This window comes from Eptesicus fuscus, chromosome 6 (genome assembly GCF_027574615.1).
Source record: "Eptesicus fuscus isolate TK198812 chromosome 6, DD_ASM_mEF_20220401, whole genome shotgun sequence".
Lineage (NCBI taxonomy): Eukaryota > Metazoa > Chordata > Mammalia > Chiroptera > Vespertilionidae > Eptesicus > Eptesicus fuscus.
The window spans coordinates 35,609,622-35,633,363 of record NC_072478.1 but is presented as its reverse complement, the minus strand read 5'-3'; the positions used below and the strand labels follow the sequence as shown (position 1 = coordinate 35,633,363).

At 33.4% G+C, this 23,742-nt stretch overlaps 1 protein-coding gene across 2 annotated transcripts in view; it reads right to left on the bottom strand.

The window, feature by feature from the left end:
- The window catches only part of FBXO8 (F-box protein 8), a 41,011-nt gene that overhangs the window by 5,053 nt on the left and 12,216 nt on the right, over positions 1–23,742 (bottom strand). For both annotated transcript variants that reach the window (XM_054717641.1, XM_008155241.3), the window contains 3 exons: positions 20,275–20,611; positions 17,175–17,301; positions 923–1,041 (listed from right to left, as the gene is read on the bottom strand). In XM_054717641.1, coding sequence (XP_054573616.1) covers positions 923–1,041; positions 17,175–17,301; positions 20,275–20,603 — 575 coding nt within the window. In that variant the 5' untranslated portion in view covers positions 20,604–20,611. The remainder of the gene's footprint in view (positions 1–922; positions 1,042–17,174; positions 17,302–20,274; positions 20,612–23,742) is intronic.

The following is a 23,742-nucleotide window of genomic DNA, read 5'->3' as shown; positions in this document are numbered from 1 at the left end:
TACGTCCACTGATAACCATAATTTAGAGCAGTGGTCGCCAACCTTTCAGACCTCCCGGACCACCAGTGGTTGACGACCACTGCTCCAAAGGTTTCCTTAAACCTGCGGTCGACAACCTTTCAGACCTCACGGACCACAAGTGGTCCATGGACCACCGGTTGGCGACCGCTGATTTAGAGCACAAATTAATGACTATCAAGTCGACCAGCTATTCAGCATCATTTCTATCTGTGTGTAACATACTGTTAAATGACACATTTTCAGGATTTTCAAGTTGTCCATGACACTTCTGTGCAGTATTGATCTGAAAACATACATATATTTCCATCACTAGGATTTGTGAGTTTATGATTACAATGTCTATTTTATATTGGCAATTTTAGAATTCAGAACTTTTAGTTACCTTAACACTTAGGTTTTATGGCTAGTTATTAAAAAAATAAAAAAGAACTACAGCAATTCAAAAATACTTGGTTTTGGTTTACTATTACAAAGATGATGGGCTACCATTTTGCATGTATGAGTGGGATTTTTTTTTTTTTTTTGCTTTCTTTACAGGCAAGTTAAAGCTCACAAATGACTTGTAAATTATAAAAATCTTTTCCCTATCTTTACTCTATTATTTTTAAATATTTTTATTGATTTCAGAGAGGAAGAAAGAGGGAGAAAGATAAGAAACATGAATGATGAGAGAAAATCATTGATGGGCTGCCTCCTGCACACCCCACACTGGGGATCGAGCCTACAACTTTGGCATGTACCTTGATCCGGGAATTGAATCGTGACCTTCTGGTTCATAGGTCAATGCTTAAATCACTAAGCCATGTTGGCCAGGTTTGTCGTATAGTTTTTAAAGTAAAACAACTCATAAAAAATATTACTGAACTCATTTCTGATGAAAACTTATTATTATTTTTTTTACCTTTCATCAAGATAGATTCTCAGCTTTTTCCAATTTAGTGTTCTTGTACAGAAGATAAACTTTGCTATTTCCTTTGGTGAATCATCTAGGATACCCTTGGACATAAAGTAGTTCACTCCCTAAGGCAGAAATACAAATCTCATAAATAAAATCAGTCTTTATTTATAAATTTAACAATTAGGCAATAGCAGAACAATAGCTATAAATTCTTTCTAGCATTAATAGACTTTGTATAGCTTTAACATGCAAAATACAAGCTAGAACTGAAACTATTACTTGTGGCTGACAGTTTACATGCAATGAAAAGTAGGAAATTCAAAGTTAAGACTCCTAAAGAAATCCTAATTAAATTTTCTGGCTCATGTCAGTTAAAACTAACTATATAGAAATGCAGCCTAAATTAGAGGAGGGTGTTGAAGAGGGGAGGGAAAAACTACTATATAGACTTCAAAATAAGCCTTATCACAAACACTTTTGCTGTCTAGTAAAAAAAAACACACAATGATTTCTTAAAACTTAGATACACGTTCTAATACACTTTTCAAGGAAATAGGTTCTTGAGAAGATTCTCCAAATGAAAGACTAACAACTTGATTCTGGAAAGAAAAATAATTAAATTATTTAACTTAAAGCAAAGTGGGCACAATTCCCGGGCAGTTTATGGGTTGTTCACTTTGGCTTTAAGCATTGCTATATTCTTCAAGAATTTAGCTCCAATACACACTGATGCAAAACATAAAACAAAGCAATTTATGTTTTCATAGGATTTATCTTTGAATTTCCTTTTCTCTGCATGCAAAGTTTTCCAGAGAAGCATTACCCATAATTTTGTACCTACTTTAGGTTTAAAACAATGACAAAACATCAACATAAAATCAAATGGTAAAACCAATCAATGTTCTCTCATGTATATGGAAGTCACATTCAAATAATTGCCTTATGTGGATTTGAATGTGCAATTATTGAAATAAAAGGCAGGTGTGTTTATTTCAACTCACAGTTATTCAGATACTTGCATTACCACGAATGCTTATGTCTGGATAATAGCACATTATGTGTTGTTAATTGACAGAGAAAATGACATAGTATATACACCCAACATATTGTTTTCACACATAAATTCCTTCAGAATTTCTTTCCTTTATAAACACATATTACTCAGAAATATTAGACACATTAAGAAATCGAAAGTTGTAAGATTTTTATAAAAGACTCTTAAAACCCTCTCATAAAAATTTTTATAACTTGGTACCATGAGGTAATGCTTTTGAAAGGTTATAATTATCTATAAATTATAATTCAAAGATAAGGTTTTTATATAAAACTAATTGTATGAGGCATCAGATAACACCTTAATGAGTATTTTAATAGTATAAAAACAATCTTAAAGCACTGATTTAAAAAATGTATATAAAAAACAATGTGATATCATGAAACTTTGTCAACTCGATTGTAAGCTGTATTTCAGACTGCATCCTAGATACAAGGCTAGAGAATGTCACATGATCAAGATGGAAAGCCAAATAATTTGAATAATTTGTTTGAAATGAGGCTTTCAGAAATTGTCTGAGGGGGCAGGACTAGAGAAACAGTAATGCTTGTTCCATCCTTTCCTCCATTAGTTTGAATAATAGAGAGTTGACTGTATATTTAATTGATCCACCCAGCAAAAATTGTGAGCATTTTAAATAAAATTCCTACATTTAAAAGAATAACAATATATCAGAAATGCTTAATTTTAACCCAAGTGATTCAAAGATGAAGTGTCAATTAAATATTATATAATAGGTTATTTATTCATACCTACTTATAAATCAATATTTAAGACATATAAAACTAATTCTAATCTTCTTTAAAAATTTACATAAAATATAAAAAACACTAATATGATTCATTAAATAGTACATAAATCTCTAATTACATAATAAATACCATTTTAATATCATTTGATGCTCCTTAGTTATAAATTAACATTGGTATCTACCTCAAGTATGTATTATAAAAGTATACTGTTGGTCATTTCCTTTTTTATGGATTACATGTTTTGAGACTTTAATATCTAACCTAACTTGTCCAGGCTTGAACATGTGCAAAAGCAATAGAAATGCAAAGGAAATCTTTTAAAAAACATGAAAAAGAAACTCATATGCACCAATCCAGAGGATAAGCGAACGTTAAAGACAAAGATAACTGATGTTTCTGGCTTAGATGCAGAGAGAAATGACTGACAGAAAAAAAAATAAGTGATAGCAAAAATCCCATAGGTTTTTAGAGGGCATTGAATTGATGGAAACAGTGATGTTTGGTCTTAAAAATATTGACAGATACAACTAGAAAGGCACAGTAGGCCGTTGGCAATTTAATAAGATATAAAGAAAATAAATGAGAGTTGAAGGTACAGACTAAGGATAATCAATAAGAAAACTCAGTAAGAGAATAGGTAATGAAGAGAGCAGGGATAGAATAATGCCACAGAGGGTAAGGGTCTTGGAAATGAAAAGTATATAATGCAATGACATAGTATAGTTAAAGGACCATAGTATTCAGAAGAGGGACCAAATTTTGGCTCTTCCACTTAATGATTATGTTAACACTAGAGGCCTGATGCACGAAGATTCATGCAAGAATGGGCCTTCCTTCCCCCTTTGCTCCAGCTAGAGCCGCCTTTCTGCCTTCCCATGCTGCCCAGAGGCCCGGAGCGGCCAGGGGCGAGGTGGAATGTCTCCGTTGTCACCATGGTGACGACACAAGGGTCCCGCCCCACCCCCGGTCACTCGGCACCTGTGTATGCAAACTAACCTGCCATCTTCGTTGGGTTAATTTGCATACTCACTCCTGATTGGCTGGTGGGCATAGTGAAGGTATGGTCAATTTGCATCTTACTCATTAGTGTGGATAAACAGTTTACCCAGGAGCCTTGGTTTCCTAATCAATAAAAATTAAAAGGCTATTGTGAGAATATGAAAGTGCCTAGCATAGAACATGGCTAGTTTCTTTTGTCTTTTAGATAGCCCAAGGAGACAAAAATTGGAAAGAGGGCATGGATTTGGTGACTGAGAGAAAATAAAGTAGTGACTTTCAAGATCTCTTTCTAAAAAGTAATGTGGACTCTCAAGTCCAAGTAGAAAGCTTAGATGCAGAGAGAGTATAGTATTCCACTAAAATTTGTTATGCAAATGTAGCACCAAGACTTACACAATAAAATTAGGGTGGTGAGCTGTTTTGAAGTCATTTGTTAGGTGGCAAAAACCAAATAATTCAAGAAAACATAAACAAGTCACTAAAACCAATATTAAGAAGTAATTTAGAATGAAGAAAAGATGTGTTGGAGCTAGTCACCTACATAATGCATCTCTCCATACCAGGGAGTACCCTTAATTTATTTTCCTAAAAGACAGCTTAGGATATACAATTAGATTTAGCTAGTTTTGTTCAAATCTGCCATTGTATACAATGTGAAAAACCAATACCTTGGCTACTACATTTTAGGCAATAAACCTGTACTTAGAGCATTACATAATAAAAAAAAAGCAAACTGGACAGTGTATTTAATTTTCTTTAAAAAAACCCTGAAGACTTTAAAAATAACAATCCTAAAATTTTAACAATATTTATAAAATAAAAACAGTTCAATCTAGATTTCTGTTTTCTTTTCAATATGACACTAATTATTAATATTCAGTATACATTTTAACCATGGTGAAATAAAAATATTGAAATGCAATATTTTCATATCAAACGCAATGATATGAAAATTAGGAGATACAATATATGTTATGAAAACTTTTATTTTCTTAATTACTTCTAAAAAATAATTAGCACATCAGAGGACAGCCCTCTATTGGTCAAATAGTATTCCCATTGTCTTGTTTGAAAATAACAGCATCAATAATTAAGAGGACTTCTAATACCATTTCTTCTTTTTCATAGTGCTTTCAGAATTACTAAGAAAAATGTTAAATCTATTAATTTTTATTCAGTCCAGCAGTTCTCATTTTCCCTATTTAATCATATAACACATTCTATCGTTAAGGGGGGGGAAAAAAACCCACATAGAATTTGCATAGGTAAAATTCACCTAGGGCAGTGGTCGACAAACTCATTAGTCAACAGAGCCAAATATCAACAGTACAGCGATTAAAATTTCTTTTGAGAGCAAATTTTTTAAACTTAAACTTCTTCTAGCACCACTTCTTCAAAACAGACTTGCCCAGGCCGTGGTATTTTGTGGAAGAGCCACACTCAAGGGGCCAAAGAGCCGCATGTGGCTCGCGAGCCGCAGTTTGCTGACCACAAACCTAGGGATATGTAGTCTGCAAATAAATATCAACATCTTGCTTTAGAGTTGAAGTAAAATAAATGCAGAAGATTACAATATGGGCAAGTTTAAGACTAGCTATCTGTTTTTTGTCCTGTCATTCCAGTTCATTCTACCCACTAACTTTTGCCTTGTTTTCTCCCTTCTGTAAGTTTCCATGCCATCTCCTATGTGTAACACTGACCTTAGCATATACTTCAGAAATGTCACACAATGCTTTTACTCATGGTAATCCAACCTTCTCCTACATATAATGATTGCTATTCTCAATCCAGTCACTAGATTTAAAGGTAACAGAGAAAACTATGCCCAAGTTTTTAAAGTGGTCTTATGTAGAAAGATTGCTTTATAAGAGTAATGTTTTCCTCTTACTGAGGTACCCATAATTAGGCTACTCACCACAAGGCTCTGTGTGACTTATAACTCAAAGGAAAGGAGGCACTGGAAATTGGAAAATAAATGTAAAGATAATTTTGATGTTAGTTTGAAATCTGAGCTGCAGATTAAGTTTTGTCTCTTCCCTAGGAAGAAGAGAGAGCACACACTGTCCATACTCCCCCAATCTTAATAGAGAAGTGACAGTGTGGAGAGAAAAGAGAGTGCCAATATCCTGTAGCCAATTCCTGAAATTGGTCAGAACTTCACATTTTATCTGGAGGATAAGGAAGGTCATACTGTTCAGTTTTCAGTACGGAATATGGAATGAAATCAGTTTATTTATGTACTTGATTGAAATGACAAGGATTTCATCTTCCAAGAACAACTTATGAATGACTTTTCAGTGCATTAAAATGCACAATGCTCAGGAATTGCCTAGAATAGTCACACATACACCCTAAATTATTTGTAGCCAGAAGAAGTTAATAGGAAATCTCATATTAAGGAGGAATAGTTCAAAGAAAATTAAAAGAAAAATGGGAAATCCCCTCTAAGGGAGTCCAGGGAAGATGGAAGAAAGGTGGATCGATCTTTCTAATTCTGTTTCACAGAGAGAAAGCAATGGCATTAGACATAATAACATGAACCTCAGTATCTAAGGTTTTAGATAACAACAAAAAAGTCCATATTAATTAGTCCTAGTAGCCTCAAACAGAAAAAGAGCCACATGTGTGAGTTCTAATAGTCTTCAAAAGAGTCACACCCATGACTGGGATAGAGCAATAAGATGATAAATATGAAATTACTTCCTAATTGATAAATTACTACTAACAAATATAGCAATCATTATATTGACAAAGTTGTTGGTAGTTGAGATAAACTTCTTGAAAATGTCCCTTTTATCTCTAATATGTCTGAAAATTAGCAAAAGAACATTTTTATAAAACTCGAGATAAAACTCTATTAGGTGAAGGCATGATTAATAACAATTCAAACTAATGAGAAAATGACACAATTGAACACCAATGTTAACTAATTTAAAAATTGCATTTGCAATGTGCATGTGTATTGATTTAAATGACTAACTCTACAATTTTATCATATTACCCACATTCTAAGATGTACATTCATAGAAATATTTTAACAGCTCTTAAACAATTTCAAAATAGCATTAAAAAAACAACAAATATTAATAGTAGAAAAGAATGGAAGCAAGTTGGGATTTAAGTGGTAGTTCACTGCCAGCACATGTATGTACTTATTCATGTAATTAAAGTATCTGTCCATCCAAGACACATGTTTACTTTGAACATAATTTTGGACCCCCAATTACTGCTTAAAATGTCCTCAAAGAGACTAAACTAAGTAGCACCACTGAAACAAACAGTTACTATGTAATATTTGCAAAAAACTGCTTATCAGATGTCAGGAAATGAAAAGAAAGGCAAAGAGTATCACCATCGAAAGCTAGGAGATGTTGGTGTGACCAATGCATACTTCAAGGACCAGCATCAGGTGTCAATATTTATCTACTAGATAAAAAAGCTCCAAAAGAGGAAAAAACCCACAGCCTTGAGCTGTGCCTGCCTCTTGGTAGTGTAAGTTGTAGTTGGACCTGTAGTATAAATTTAAAGCTACATTCTGGTGAGCACTCAGAAGTACTAAGCTCTTAGTAGCACTAAACATACATTACTTCATTTAATCTTCAGAACACCATAATGATATAGAAACTATCGTTTCCCCATTTTACAGATGGTGAAACTGAAGCACAGAGTTTAAATAATTTGCCCCAGGTGCAAGTCATATAACTAGTAAGTGGAGAGATACTTAATAAATATTTGTTGAATGAACATGAGTATATCTGTAAAAGATTCCAGGTGACTTTTAAGAAAAGCTGTAAATTTAAGGACTATCTCATTCAACTAAGGGGAAAAAAGAAAAACAATTAACAACAACAAAAACCTATAAATTATACCAAAACTCCAGTATGCTATGAAATTATAAACTCTCAAAGTTCTGAATCACCAGTCCAAATAATAAAAACCAATATGTCATTTTGACAATACAGTTAACTGCTAATGGCCAAAATTGGTTCACGAGGATCTAAAACTTTGATTACTCGGAAGGAATCTCTAAACATTATAATAACATATAGGAAAATCATATAATCTTATGTATAGGTGTACACTACAATTAGCGAACTAAAAAGTCACATTTAATGTAGTGTTTCCTTCAAACCCCCATATTTCAAAAGCTACAATTAAATTGAAGATGCTGTATAATTGGTGACATCCAAGAATTGAGAAAATAATTTTCTTTTTTTTAAAACACTTATATTTTTGTGACATCTACTGTGATATTGGTAGTGGCAATTGCCAGATTCAGGAAAAGTCATAGGAGAGACAACTACCTTGGACACTAAAGCTGAGAACAAAAATCTAGAAACTGATGTCAATGAGATATTTTGATGTCAAGTTTCATTAAAACAGTGGTCACATGAGATAATAAAGAACATCTCAGAGGTCTCACGGTGGTCAGATAGGGTATGAAAGGAAATAAAAGACAAATAAATTTTTATTTGAAACTAGCTGTACCCAGCCATGCATTGCTGTGGCTCAGTCTGGTTAAATGGAAAAGAAAGAAAAGAGAAAGCGCACGTTTCTAATATGTTTAATTTCACAATGCTTGTGGGTATACAATATTTTTTGTTGTTCCATTGTCTGTGCAGATATAGAGATTGTCTGGTTTGCCGACTCTAGAACACGCAACATATAATTGTCCATGTGAGAAGCAATCCGTGTCTAGATCTAAACCGCACAATTCTAAACATTGGCCCTGAGCTTTGTTGATGGTGATTGCAAACACCAATCGAATTGGGAATTGCAATCTCTTAAATTGAAATGGCATATCCGTTGGAATCATAGGAATGCCAGGAATGAGGACATCTTCACCTTTGAAAGGTCCTGTCAAGATTGTTGCTTCTACGACGTTGCTCATTAATTTTTTTACTGCAAGCCGCGTGCCGTTGCAAAGCTTTGGCTGGTTGATATTTCGCAACATGATAATTGGCATGCCAATTTTCAATTGCAGTACGTGCGGTGGCATCCCTGGCAGATCGAGTGAATTCAAAAATTCTGTTGGATAATTAACCACTTCATCTGCTTCCACAACAGTGTCGACGGACTTGTATGTTACTGCCTCGCTTTGAATGTTAGACTGAATAATATTGTTAAGTTTGTAGGTGTCTTTGTTCTTGGCCGCAAGAATAGCTCGTTCACTCAGCCAATCGTGATTCTTATAATTGGTTTGAATATTGGGAAATACTTTTTCAACCAATTCTTCTTTTGACGTCACTAAACTGCAGAAGTTATGAGGCAATGAAATTCGTCCTGAGGTCAGATCAACCGGCACCTTTCCGTTCCCAATTTCCAGCAAATGATGTGAGAATATCTCAGCTGATCGATTGTTTTGCAGCTGGACACGCATATTTGTAGTTAATTTTAACATCTTTACATGTTGCCACAAAGTAGAGTATTTCAGGCAAGCATTTATTTCGTCCACTGGTGTCGATTGAGGAATTACAGGTAATGTTTGCCTGAATCTCCTGCAAGCAATATTAATGCGTTCCCAAATGGTCTGATGTTTCCACGCAAATCTTGCAATAATCGATCAAGAGCCTTGAGCGATTTTTTGTGCACCATTGTGCATTCATCCCAAACAATAAGTTTGCATTTCTGCAATACTTTTGCCATGACGGATGCTTTGGAAATGTTGTACGTGGGAGTTTCAATGAATTGCATGTTCAATGGCAATTTCAAAGTGGAATGAGCAGTTCTTCCACCTGGTAGCAATGTCGCAGCTATTCCGGATGATGCAAGAGCTAAGGCTATGTCATTTTGGGATCGAATTGCTGCCAGAATCAACCTAATTAGGAACGTTTTACCAGTTCCTCCTGGCACATCTAAGAAGAAGATTTCTCCAACCCCATTATTGACAGTTTGCATTATTTGATCGTAAATGCCTTTTTGCTCAAGCGTTAGCTTAGGAATATTTGATTGCACAAACGACAAAAGATCACCCATGTTGTAATTTTGTTCACGACGCAATTCTACATCCAATGAAGCAGCAGCAGATCGATTTGGTGATGGCATTCCCAATTGATTGAGAACTTTGTTCACGATTTCTAAGCACAAATCTTCAATCATCATCAACATTGAAATGGAATCATAAAATATTTAGTATAGCGTGTGTTGCTTTTACATCCAACAGATGGCGATGTTTTTCAAAAAAGCATGTTTTTACCTGTCACAGGTGTGACATCTATATAATAGTAGGTATAAGGTATATAAAAACACGTGCGTATTCGAATGCAACATTGTGTCAAAATTTCAAAGCAATCGGTGAAGAACTTTCGGAGATTTATGATATTGAACAAACGAACATTTACATTTTTATTTATATAAGATGTACTTAAAATATTAATACAATATTGCAAATGTCTAGGTATATCTATCTAAATTGGTAACAAAATTCAAACAAAGTAAAAAATATTGCTCATTTTAGCACTTCACACTTTAAAATTTGTAATATAGGTCCTGTGGTGTTAAAATATTCTAATTTGATTCTCTCCTGTAGTTCAAAGTCGTGGATTAATATATTGTCTCCTAATGTCAGTTTACTTTTACCCCACACAGTCCACACTAAATGAGGTAAGAAGTTAGTATCTCCCAAAGCATACTGAGAAAAACAAAAGAAAAATTCATCAAGTGGTTCAACTGAAGAATAAACTATGGAGAACTAAAGGCTTAAATCTCTTTTTCAATTAGAATACGGCTATAAAACAGCCTGGAAAATCTGATTCTCATTTAAGCTTCTAAAAAGATGAGTCTACAAACATCCTTCAGTGAACTGATCCTAAACCACATGCTAGAATGACTCTTAGAGACGAGAGAGGGCGAGAGAGGGTGGCCATGATATATCATGGTCAGGGCAGAGCATAAAATAAAGTTAAATAAAGAATGAAATAAATCTTTATACTAAATAGACATAGGATAAAGTTGCCTTCTTAACCATAAAATCAACACATACAAGTTAGATTAAAAAGAAGTAGACAGATATATACCCATACACACATCACATTGCCCTTGAAAGAGTAAATGGCCTGCAGTTTAGTATGACTTGACTAGTTGTAACCAGATTGAAAGTATTAACTTATCTAGATAGAGGATAATATTTAGTGCCTGAGAGGCACAGTTTTTCACTTTGACTCTCATGCCAATCCAAGGGAAGGGACAATGCCAATGATCTTGAGCATTTTGGCTCTTCTGGGTAAGCAATTCTTAGAGAGCAGAAGCTATATTTGGTGAAAGACTCTTTTCACTGTCAACTAGCTCCTTTTGCTCTGGTTAAATTCTCATCAGCAAATCTGGGGATAAAATTAATTTGCTATTGAGAAACAGCAATGCTTATTTTTATAAAAATGTGTTTGGGATTACATATCAGACTCCTGTAAGTTTAGGTAATAGCAGTAATAGTGATGAGGATGATGATTAGGCAGTACTCGGATGTGCTTGACTACAAACAACAGGAATCTAAATTCAAAAAAAGTAAAGGAATTTATTGCCTTGCATAACAAGAAATTGCAAACTAATATGTTTCCAGGGTTGTGAGGCTCACACATAGTATCATGGACCTCCATTCTTTCTAATGTGCCATTCTCAGTATGTTGTTAACACCTTCATGGCTGCTGGTGTTCCTATCATTACATCCTCATATACTAATGTCCAGAGTGTGCATGTACATACGTGTACACACACACACACTTCTCTTTGTCTCTTTTTAAAACATAAAAAATCTTTCTCCACACCATCTTCTTCAATCTCACAGGTCAGAATGGATTAAATGGATGTCATGGAAGCTAAGGGGAATAGAATGAACATAATTAGCTTGGAATAATCTATATTTGACGCTTAAGGCTGGGGCTGGTTTATAGTGAGAGGTCTAAATAATGGGATTTCACTGCTGCCTATATAAGGCTACTGTGATTTTTTAGAATAAATTACTTTTACCATAGGATATAGTGGTATTAGAAGGAACTCTAAGATATCTCCTGACTTCTGCCTCTTGTTTTCCCCCCAGTGTGCCAGTAACTATTCCTGTGGTAATTAGGCCTAATCACCTCTAGGTAATTAGGTTAACCACAGCATTACCTACCCTCACAGCCTTTTTGTTTGTTTGGTTTTGTTTTGGCTTGTTTGCTCAGTGGCAGAAGGACCTAATATGGCCAGAAGGTAGTTTCAGCAACCAATTGGAATTGTACCTCTGTTGCAATATTTCCCCCTTTGGGTATTAAGGCCTCTAAACCAGCAGAGTCCAGAAATAAGGGAAGCAGAATTACGAATTTTCCAAGTGGCTCACTAGTAAAAAATAGTGCTGCAGATGCCTGGATGCCTGCCCAAAGGCCATTTCACTCTTTTCATTGCTTCTAGCATCTCAGTCGCAGTTACTAAATCATGTTAAGTTTAGTCAGTCATGTAATCCTTTCTATTCTGTTCTCTGTTGTTCTAGGGGTGTACATTTGATTCAGTTGTGTTCATAAGAAATGAGCACAAGTACAGTGGAGGCTCCTGAAAAAGACCCCCTTTCGCCAATAAGCAGAAGGAATTTGAGAAGTTCTTTGACTGCCTTCTTTGTGCTGAGGGTATTTTCACATGAGAATGAGATATTTTGAGCAGCAGTAGCCATCTTGTTACCAAGAAAGGGCCAAAGTCAACACACTGAGAGTTCCGAAATAACTGGGATACCCATCTCTGGGTGTCAATGAAGTAAATAAATGTATATGGCTTAAGCCATTATTAGTTAGGTTCTCTGGTCCTTCAAGCCCCAAACACCCTAGCTCAGTGGTTCTCAACCTTTTTAATGCCGCGACCCTTTAATACAGTTCCTCATGTTGTGGTGACCCCCAACCATAAAATTATTTTCGTTGCTACTTCATAACTGTAATTTTGCTACTGTTAATGAATCGTTATGTAAATATCTGTGTTTTCTGATGGTCTTAGGCGACCCTGCTAGTGGTTCTCATGATTCATTAACAGTAGCAAAATTACAGTTATGAAGTAGCAACAAAAATAATTTTATGGTTGGAGGTCACCACAACATGAGGAACTGTATTAAAGGGTCACGGCATTAAAAAGGTTGAGAACCACTGCCCTAGCTGGTACATACAGTGAAAAGTGGGTACTGCAGGTAGCAGATCATAAAATGTGACATAGGCTGAGTAGAGCAACAAAGTGAAGAGCACTGGGGATAATTTATTCCTAAATATATTTCCGTTTATAATTCTTATTGTATAAGCTAAGAATTTAGGAAGTTTAGTTTACATTTCTTTCTTTATGCTACCAGACATTGTGCAAAGTATACCTTAACTTACTGCCAAAGAATACATGCTTATCTGTAAATTCTGATACCAAATCAAGATTTTCTATCTCTAGCAATAAAAATAAGTCTTTTTCATCACTGTTGCTATCCTATGCAGTAGCGATAATAAAAAAAATCAGTAAGATTTAATTTCTGAGATATTATTCATAAGAATTGAGTATAAACGCTTGTTTTCCTTCCTTTAGTGGAGAACTCCTACAATTTCCTAATTATATTTTAGCTGTTCCAACAACAAAAAGAATATGTTATCTTAAAAATAATTATCTTATGCATTTCCATCTAAAACACATGCACAGGTCAAATTTAAAATATTTCTCATAACAGGTTCTACCCCAGATCAATTTAGCAAAATGCATAAAACTGTATGCATGTGGGTCTTTTTGAATGAACACAGAAAAAAAAAAGTGCTTATATAGTTAAAAATAAAGACTTCTCTTAGTTGACCACAATGAGGATATTATGTTTAAAAACTTTTAAAGAACATATTTAGACAAAAATAAACCTATAATAAAGTTTAAAAAACTATGTTCACTATCAATTTTTCAGACTAAATTTAAAAATAACTAGGTCAAGAAAATGTTCAATACTAAATGGAGCACAAAGAATATAGCTGACTGGATGATAAGTAAAATTACAATATTTCTAGTGGGATAAAATCAACACACAGAACTGGTACATGCAGGGGAAATACAGCCTAATGTAACAGATGGTTTTTAGCACATTCCTTTATTAGAATGTGGTCACCTGCCACAAAGTACACAAGCTCATGCACAAGATCAAGACTTTACATACAGCTGAGATCACAATGGCATGCATACAACAATAGCGTGCTAGATAAATCGTACCACAGACTGTGCAGATCTTCTCCCCCACCCCAGTTGCTGTGGAGTTTGGTTACCCATATCCGTGACATGAACGATGTCCTTTGGAGAATCTTGTTCCCTGTGGCTGTAAGTATTCTTATTTTGATAATATTTTAATGATGCTTGCTATCAAATGTTAAGTAGAGAACTAGAAATTATGGAAAAGTAGACTATTTTTTTTACAATACTGAACAATTATATACATCTTATCTCAAGTACTTACAATAAACACCACTTACATTTAAACATATCATCAAAACTAATTTACTTCTTAGGCTTAAATTAAGCCAAAATAACACATCTGATGACAGTGCTCCAGTGAGGAGGTGAAAAAATATCACCCTCCAAAAAGCGCTAATTTTTAGCTCTCAAAACACGTGGCAGAAGTCTTCTAAGTATGACTAATGTATGACTCATACAGAGAAATTCTGCATAAAAACATCCATTCAGATATCCCTTTCAGTTATGTGATTTCAATTCTGAAGGCCTGACTTGGAAAAACAAGCAAATTGACATTGATTATTTATATTGATCAATGAAAGAAAATATGGAATATGGTGATTAAAATACTTGCCCTCATTCTCTGCACCTAGAAGTGCATTTCAATATCCTTCTTTGCCTATTAATATCCTAAGTACATTCAGGTAAAGGCAGAATTCTATTTTGCTATTAGGCAACACCTGCTAAGTTACTAATGTTCATAAAAGCACAGAATCAGAATTCTGGGACCACAGGTCACTGTGAATGGTTCAGCTCTATGCCTCTTGGCAGCACTACGCGCCCCTTTCGGAACAGGGAGTTCAATACTTCTGGAATGCTCCAGGATATCTTAAATCAGGCCAGGGAGTGGGGAAAAAATAAAAAGAAAAGAAAATACAGCCAACTCTCAATAACAAAGGGAGGTAGGATGGATAAGTAATTCGGAAGACCTAAGAATCTTATTTTAATTAATAACTTCAATCCCTCTCTTAGCAAACATTTGACTTAAAACTTTAAAATTTTTTGTCAGATAAAAAAATAAGACTTAATTTTGCCTCTTTTCTCTGCCCCTTCCCACTTCCAAACACTTTGGGGAGGTATAACTAAAACTCTATAATCTAACATGTAGCTGCAAAGATAGGATTATATTTTGACATCTAGCTTTTCCAAGTTAGATATTTAAAAATATCCATCACATTCTAGTACATAAGGGCCTACCTATATTTTCATCTTTGCATAAAAAGAATGGCTTTATAATTTGTTTAAAAAATTGGTACTCCTTCAGCAAGAAATAACTATTTACCACAATCAGTATCAATAGCTACATCCAACTTTTTTGACTTTTGTAAATCTACAACTCAGTACTTACCAAGTTACATTTTCTTATAAGGTAACATTTGCAAGTGATATTAATTGAAGATGTCAGTTTTACCCAACATCAGCATAAGTCATGACAGGAGCCAGTACGCCTTAAGAAACTGGGCATATTAAGACTGGGGCTTGTAATAGCCTCCTTTCCTGATTCTTATGTATATAGAGTGAAACACTACATTATTCTGCTTCAGTTCTTCTCCAGTAATCATCATTCAATTAACTCAAGAGACTGATGTGAAATATATCTTACTATAAAGTTCATCATTTGAACTGTTTTAGTTAGCATCAAGTAATGCCTAATTCTAATAAACAAAAATAATGAAGTCCTGAAACCATGCCATTCTTCAAAAACATAATGTGGTTAGTTAAATCTCTTGTACAGAGTAGGTATTCATAGTGCAAGATCAAAAAGGCGACATGGTTACTGTTGCTATATATTTAGACAGAACTTGAATTTGATAAAAAACAAAGTAAAATAAGTGTATTTTATGATAATAGCATCATAAAATAATTGCAATAAAATGACAAGTTACAAAATCTAAATTTATAATAGTTTATCTACTCATTTGCCTTCTAAAAATGATTAATTTATAAAAACCAATACTGGTTTCAAACTTGTATTATAACTTATTATAAATCATCCTACTTTCATACAAAGTATCAGTTTGTCATTCATTAAAAATAAAAACTCTTTACACAGTGGTGAAAAGAGAGAATAAGTATTGTAATTTAAATATTTATACCAGGCTTTGTTATATTTGTGGAGATAAGACAACTTATAATGTGTAAGTATCGGCAAACCTTTGTAGTGGTGTTATGTTTTATTTTTCATTCATGTACAAAAAAATTAACAAAGAAAGAAATCATATGTAACAAGCAAAAATTAATTTAACTTTAAAAATATGGTGTCATTTGCATTATATGCATATTTATAAAATTAGGATTTCTGTTTAATATTTAAATATTTTGCATGGGAGAAGCATTTCTCTAATTATAACAGAGGAAAAGTTAAGATATTTAAAAAATATTTGCGTGATTTAAATAGCCTTTAATACCTTTACAACAAATAAAAGAAAAAGTTGGGTTTTAAAAATTAGGTAAATTAAAATAACTGCCAGTTAAGTTTTTCCACAAAAAATAATACACCTAGAACTAGTAGTTCTGAGTGCTCTATAATTGCTATTAGATTTCTAAAATAAATCTAGTATATATTTAAACATCTATCTAAAAATGTGAACCTTTCCAGGATATATTAAAATGAGAACGGGGTGGGGGTGGGGGAGGGGAACCAGTGAAAGAACTATCTTTTGATCATTCCTATGTATTATGTTAAGAAAAAATCAATTAAATTATTAAGCAGTTATTCTTGCTTCTCCCACTCTCCATTTTTCCTGTATGTGTATAATTAATTGTCTTTTAAAAAAATTAAGTTATGAATACAAAATTATTCAATTTTATAACAGAATCTAAAAGCAGTTTCTATGTCAAATGAAATTAGACTGTTAAAGGCATTATTTAAAGAAAACATTTTGATGTGTTGAAAACTAGAACAATGTATTTTATGATTATCTTTGGTAAAAGTAGTAGCATTGTTATTAAATATAAACAAAGCAAGAAGAAAATGTTGCAAATAAACTTCGATGAACATATTTTATGTGCTCCAATATCTCAATCAGGTCCAGTAGGGGACTGCATGTGTCATGGAAGTTGCCATATAAAGAGAGCAGGCAGAGATTAGAATGTGACATGGTAAGGTAAAAATAGCAATAAGTCAAATACTGGGCTTTGCAGTGATTGAAAAGGCACGTGCAGTGACTTGTGATTTACTTGTAAGTTCATTGGAAAATTGCAACAAGAAAGTAATAAAGTTCAACTATTACAAATATTCAAGTTCTTCACTTACCTCATCTGGATTGGCATTAAAGGTGAGGCTGCCTTCATCCAGCTGCATATATAATTTTCTAAAAGAAAATCCTATAGGTGGGTTCTTATTGTATATGGAACAGTGACCCCAAGTGGATTTACACAACCTATAAAAGATAAAATAAAAAAGAAAACATTACCATATTTAATTTCCCAAGTTAAATGTGTATAAACATGATAAAATAGTAACATGAAATGATATAAAAATAGATTTTATAGCTCTAAAGTTTAAAATTTTTAATTTTATGCTTTTAAAATTTGTTTCCTAGAGTATAATAGACAAATGTCTTCAATTTAGCAATTCTGACAGCACATAATAAATGTGGGTTACAAAGATCAATAATATTCCTAAGCACTATCTGAAGCTAAATATAAACTAATAATAATGATAGCTAACACTCAAGTGCTTACTAAATACCAAGCACTATTTAAAGCATTGTAACAGTATTAACTTGCTTATTAATCTTTACAGGATTCCTATGATGTTGGTGCTACAGGTAAGAAACAGACACAATAAAAAAGTTGTCCAAGGTTGCACAGCAAATTTGTGTAGAGACAGGATTTGAACCCAAGGAGTCTTATTCCAGAGCTTGCAATCTTAACCAAGAGCTAAACAGGATTAAGTAAAATATGTGCTGTATTGGGACATAAAACTGAATGGGGCGGGGGGAGGGGGAAGATTGCTGGGCAGAGGGACAACATTTTTTAACTATATATATTCACAGGCAAACTATACACTGAAATTGTTTGTAATTTCAATACATACATCAAAAGCTGTGACATTAAGCATCACTATTTTTAAGATACTGCTTCAAAACACTGGCTCTTTACTATCACAGTGATAAATGATTGTTTAAAAATTCATTAAAACCCAAAATGCTAACAGCTCATATTTCAACACACTATTTATGCAGATTGGGATAGTTGTGTCCAACTCTGTACAGAGCCATTAACTACTGGTTATTTGAAAGCTAAGGTTTTATCTTATTACATTGCCAGAAATTCTGACTATATACCACAGATCATACAATATAAACACATTATTCCAGAGACATGGAGAATATTGAAATTACATTTTGATATATTTTTTAATAAATATCTCAAAATGATCTGATTTTTGTGTGTTCAAAAACACCTACTTGTATACAACATACAGATGATGCATTATAGAATTATATAACTGTAACCTATATAGTTTTATTAACCAATGTTGCCCCAATAAATTCAATTAAAAAATCATCATCATCAACAACAAAATCTACTTGTAGAGATAAACATTAAAGTAGTTTCACTTTCTAATATTCATTATCGATTTTGGGCTCAAACGTCCTTCTTTTCACACACATACACAATGTACAGAAAAACAAGAAAAAGCTACTATCTCAGCCTATAACACCAAAAATTGTGAAGATAGTGGGTAAAATACCTAATTTAATATGAGACTATCTTCTTAATAGTTAATTATATCCTTGCATTATTTTTATAAAATAAATGATTTTAAAACAGTTTAAATAAGTTTAGTAACTTGCTTAGGAAATTATCAATATTTTAGTAGCCTCTTTAATCTATTCCCATAGATTTTGACATTTATTACTAAACTACAGAACCTCCCAATATTAGTAAGTATTCAGCACATCCAAAGTTAAAATAAAAACTAAGCCAGCCTTTAATTTAAAATAGAAGCAATTTATCACTAAGAAAAAAAATTCATGCATCATAAAAATAGGCATAATTATGTGGTAAAAAAAAAAAAAGGAAGCATTTCTTTAAAAAATGAACAATCCAGATTTAAATCACAAATGAAAACTACTTTCTGGTTGAGTTCATTCAGATGAGCTTAGTTATAAACTTTTTTTCAAAGATAAGAACATAAGTTTGCTGGGAGTACTAAAATGTAGAAAAGAGATTATAAATAAAATGATCAAGTTTTAAAGTACTTTTATTTCCTCTTATAACAAATCATTAAAATTAATAAACATAATTTATTTTAAACATTACTAATCAATATAATTTTTACTCACTTCCATAGTACCTTCACTATGATAAGACAATGAGAGAACGACAAGATGATACTGATGATTTATATCTATTTAGAGGTTAAGAAATTATCTATATAATTAGTACTGTAATTCTGTTGCATCTGGAAGCCTGTGTGAGGAATGTCATTGTTGGTAATACATTCTAACTAAAGATGAGCTATTTAGATAATTTATTAATTCTCTCAATTAGATTTTCATTTAGAAATTCAAGTCTCATAAAGACTTGTTTTTAGATATGTTTTATATCATTATGAAGTCCCTTTTAAAAATAATGAAACAAATTTTGGTAAAGAATGCTAGAAAAACCAATGATTCTCCTATGTTTGATAATATTTTCACAACTCTAGTATATGCACTTTTTAAGGATTAATGTAGCTTCCATAGAGTAGATTCTATTCCACCAAACATTCTTAGATTTATAGCTTAAATTTAAACTGGTATAATAGCTGTTAAAATTTCTATAATCTACATTCAGTTCAACAGGTAGATGATCTCTTTGCTTTCTAATATTTTCCTACTTCATTGATTACATGGTGGTTAGAAAAAAATTAAAAGTAGATGAAATATTCATCAGTTAAAGTTTATGCTAACAAGCACCTCTGACAAAAAGAAATATATGAGTAAACAAACACAGCCATACTAATGGAAACAATAAGATTTGAAGAATATTTATTGATTTTTAAGTATACTTGTTCTTTATAAGGGAAGCACAAACTACACCAGGGGTGTGAACACTTAATTTTGGATTATAAATTCTCACTTAACAACCTGTATTTTTAGAATAAACTGACAATTTTTGACTTAAAATAAACTGATGCATCTTGATTGGTAACCTCTCTTCTATATCTGTAACTCATTTTCTTTTATACTGCCCTTCTTTTCCTAATATCAAATTTGACTGTGATGATAACTCTATCTTGATTTTCCAGGTTTTAATAAAGAACAACTCCGGTTGAAAGAAACATTTCATAATACAAATATAACTAGCATAAAAAGAACAGTTAAGGTGATTATGTTTGGAGATATCTGAGTTGAACTTACCCTTGCCACAGAAGTTCATCATTAGCGAGGTCCTGCCAAACACATGAAGCTAAGCAGAGGTCGGTTGCATTCAGGTAGGACAAGATGGTAAAGCTTAGCTCAGGAGGCAACATTTCCAAATTAATGAATCCTTCCTGTTCTTTAGATTTCCTTGCCTTCAAGAGATGATATATATCAATGCCTCCTTGGACTTGTTTACGATGACTGCTGTTAGAAATGCTGCTGGCAGCCATCCTCCTGGTCTGCTCTCTGCTGAGGTAGCCTTGTTCACTGTAGCCTTCCTGCTGTAGCTGCTGGTTTCTGGCCACTCTCCACAGCCCCTGACCCATCTGCAAGCCTGGGAGAAAGCCAAAATGTAAAAAGGTTACATTAAAAAGGGAACCTGCGTTTCCCAATGGTACAACAACTCTGACATGAAGCATTCATTTATCAGAATTAACATTCCTCATGAAAGCATATTAAGAAGTAATATATTACAAAGAATAGCTGGTACATCATACGTAGAAAACTTGGACAGAGAAAGTTTCAGAAATATTTGGTTTGATTATCACCTTTATCCCAGTTTGCTAACTACTTTTAAAGTCCACAGGTGACATAATAATTTTTCACATGGTGAGATTTAAAAGTTACTGGTATCCTAAAGACTCTTACAAATTATAATTATGTGGACTTATGGGCCAGTATTAAATAGAGCTCTGATCAGAGCACAGGACTTGAGTTAAAAGGCCTCTAGACCCTGCTTTTTATCACAACTCAGGCTAAGCTAAGCTAGCCCCTTTTAACCAAACTCCCAGATGCATAACAGCTGTGAAACAGGCTTTTAGTTTAATTCTTGCCAGTCTACATTTATGTTGTAGACTGTAATAAAATGTAACATAGGCCCTGAAGTCTAATTCAGAAACCTTATAAATTAGACACCTAGAACTCCATGATAAATAGCTCAATAATGACTATTTGGTTTTGTTGTTGCTTTAAGAAAAATAATAATGTAGACTAATTTTCCAGTTCTTCTCCATATAGGCCTATGGATTCCTCAGAGATAACTGGGAAAAGGCAGACAAGCGTGTGCTCGTCTCCTCCACTCCACCCACTGACCTCCAACCAGAGCAGTTCCACATTTATCTGTTGCAAATACTGGACTTCATCATATATAAACATTTAGAAAATTAATGACCCGGACTTTACATTTGATCTTAGCTTTAAAATAAGTTGATTACTAATATGTGTGCATATTTCAAAGTTTGAAAATTGATTTAAACAAACAAACAAACATTTTATTGATTTTTTACAGAGAGGAAGAGAGAGGGATAGAGAGCTAGAAACATCGATGAGAGAGAAACATCGATCAGCTGCTTCCTGCACACCCCCTACTGGGGATGTGCCACAATCAAGGTACATGCCCTTGACCGGAATCGACCCTGGGATCCTTCAGTCCACAGGCGGACACTCCATCCACTGAGCCAAACCTATTAGGGCAAAAACTGATTTTTGTATAAAATCATTAAACTAAATTTCATAGCATAACCAGACCTTAAAATATGGGTTTGTTTTAATTAGCTGTTTACAATAAGGACTAACAAAGGTAACAAAAACAAAACCAAGAAACAAAATCCATGGGTGGCCAGAACTTCTGAAAATTATCAGGAACAATTTGAAAAATGAGAGGATTTCAAAATATGTCAAATATATTATTTTTTTCAATATCTATAAAGACATGATCCAGATGTACATTTACTGAATTACTGGCTATTATTTGGATAACAGCCATTATAACAGATCACTTAATGATGAAAACAAAAAAAGAGTCCAGCATAATTTTTCACTCTTCCTCCTTACAGTGAACTGCTTAGACTTACAGGAGCTTAAGTTATTAAGAGATGGGGGTAGACAGAGAAGAAACATATTAATGATTTTAAAATGTGGGGAAATTTGTTTTTGCAAAGAAACCACAAAAAATAATCTTTCCTCCTACAACACAAAGCACAGGAATTGTAGTAGTTCCTCTATTCATGATTAAGCTCTAGTAATTACATTCTTATTTTTATTGTAGAATCTTAAGATAAAAAAGACAAGCCACAGACTTGGAGAAAATCTTTGCAAAAACACTTATCTGATAAAGGACTGGTATCCAAAATATACAAAGAACTCTTAAAAGTCAACAATAAAAAAAAAACAACCCACTTAAAATGCGCAAAATATCTCAAGAGACACCTTATCAAAAAAAGATATACAGATAGCAAATACACATATGAAAAGAGGCTCAACATCACATGTTATTAGGCAATCACAAATCAAAACAACAATGAGATAACTACTACTACACATCTACTAGAATGAAATCCAAAATACTGACAACACCAAATGCTTGCAAGTATGTGGGAATGCAAAATGGCACAGTCACTGTAGAAAATAATATGGTTGTTTCTTAGAAAACTAAACATGCTTTTACCATATAATCCAGCATTCATGCTCCTTGGTATTTAACCAAATAAGCTGAAAGCTTATATCCACACAAAAACCTGCACATGAATGTTTATAGCAGCTCTAGTCATAATTACCAAAACTTGTAAGGAACCAAGATGTCCTTCAGTAGGTGAATGGATAAACTATGGTACATCCAATGGAATATTTAGTACAAAAAAAGAAATGAGCTAGCAAGCCATAAAATGACATGCATGAAACTTAAATGCATATAACTAAGTGAAAGAAACTGATCTGAAGAGTCATATGTAATATGACTTTAATTATGACATCCTGGAAAAGACAAAACAAAAATAAAGTAACACAGAAAAATACAGAATATCAACATAAATTTGTAAGGAATTTTAAGTTTGCCCAATGGATAATTTAATTTTGATACATATTTAACATTTTGAGAACATTATAAAGAAAGGTATTCTTTTCGTCACGGCTATTTCTGCGTTAACCTTAGCAAGAAAATATATAGAAATCACATTGATTGCTAAAGCTCAAGTAGCCTGTAATAAAATGTAAATTTTAGATACTTAAACTTATTTGTCTCTTTACGTTAGCACAACTAAAGGTAAAAAATCAAACACGGTAACTATGGTTATTTGGAGTCTCAAGGTTTAAGGCATTTAGTATCAATTTCTGTGTATTTCCCCTACAGCATCTTTCCAGTGGCATATGGTTAAGCAGCTGTTGTTACTCTCAGGGATGTTGCTAGGAAACACAGACTCAGGGTGATTTCCCTAGGCTCTGGACTTTAATGGGAATCACTAAAATTGAGCGCTGAATGTGATTCAGAAAGCATCCGGCAGGTAGAAAGAGGTAAAGCCAGCAGCTGGTTCTTAAATAAAAAGTAAAAAAAAAAACACACAAAAAAAACAACTTGATGGGGAGAGGGGAAGTTTTAGGCTCATGTACACATAATTCAGACAAAGAAAACGGCATTTTCTATTCTCCTACTGTTAAATAATACTGCAAATTGCCCTTTTGGGACTCCAT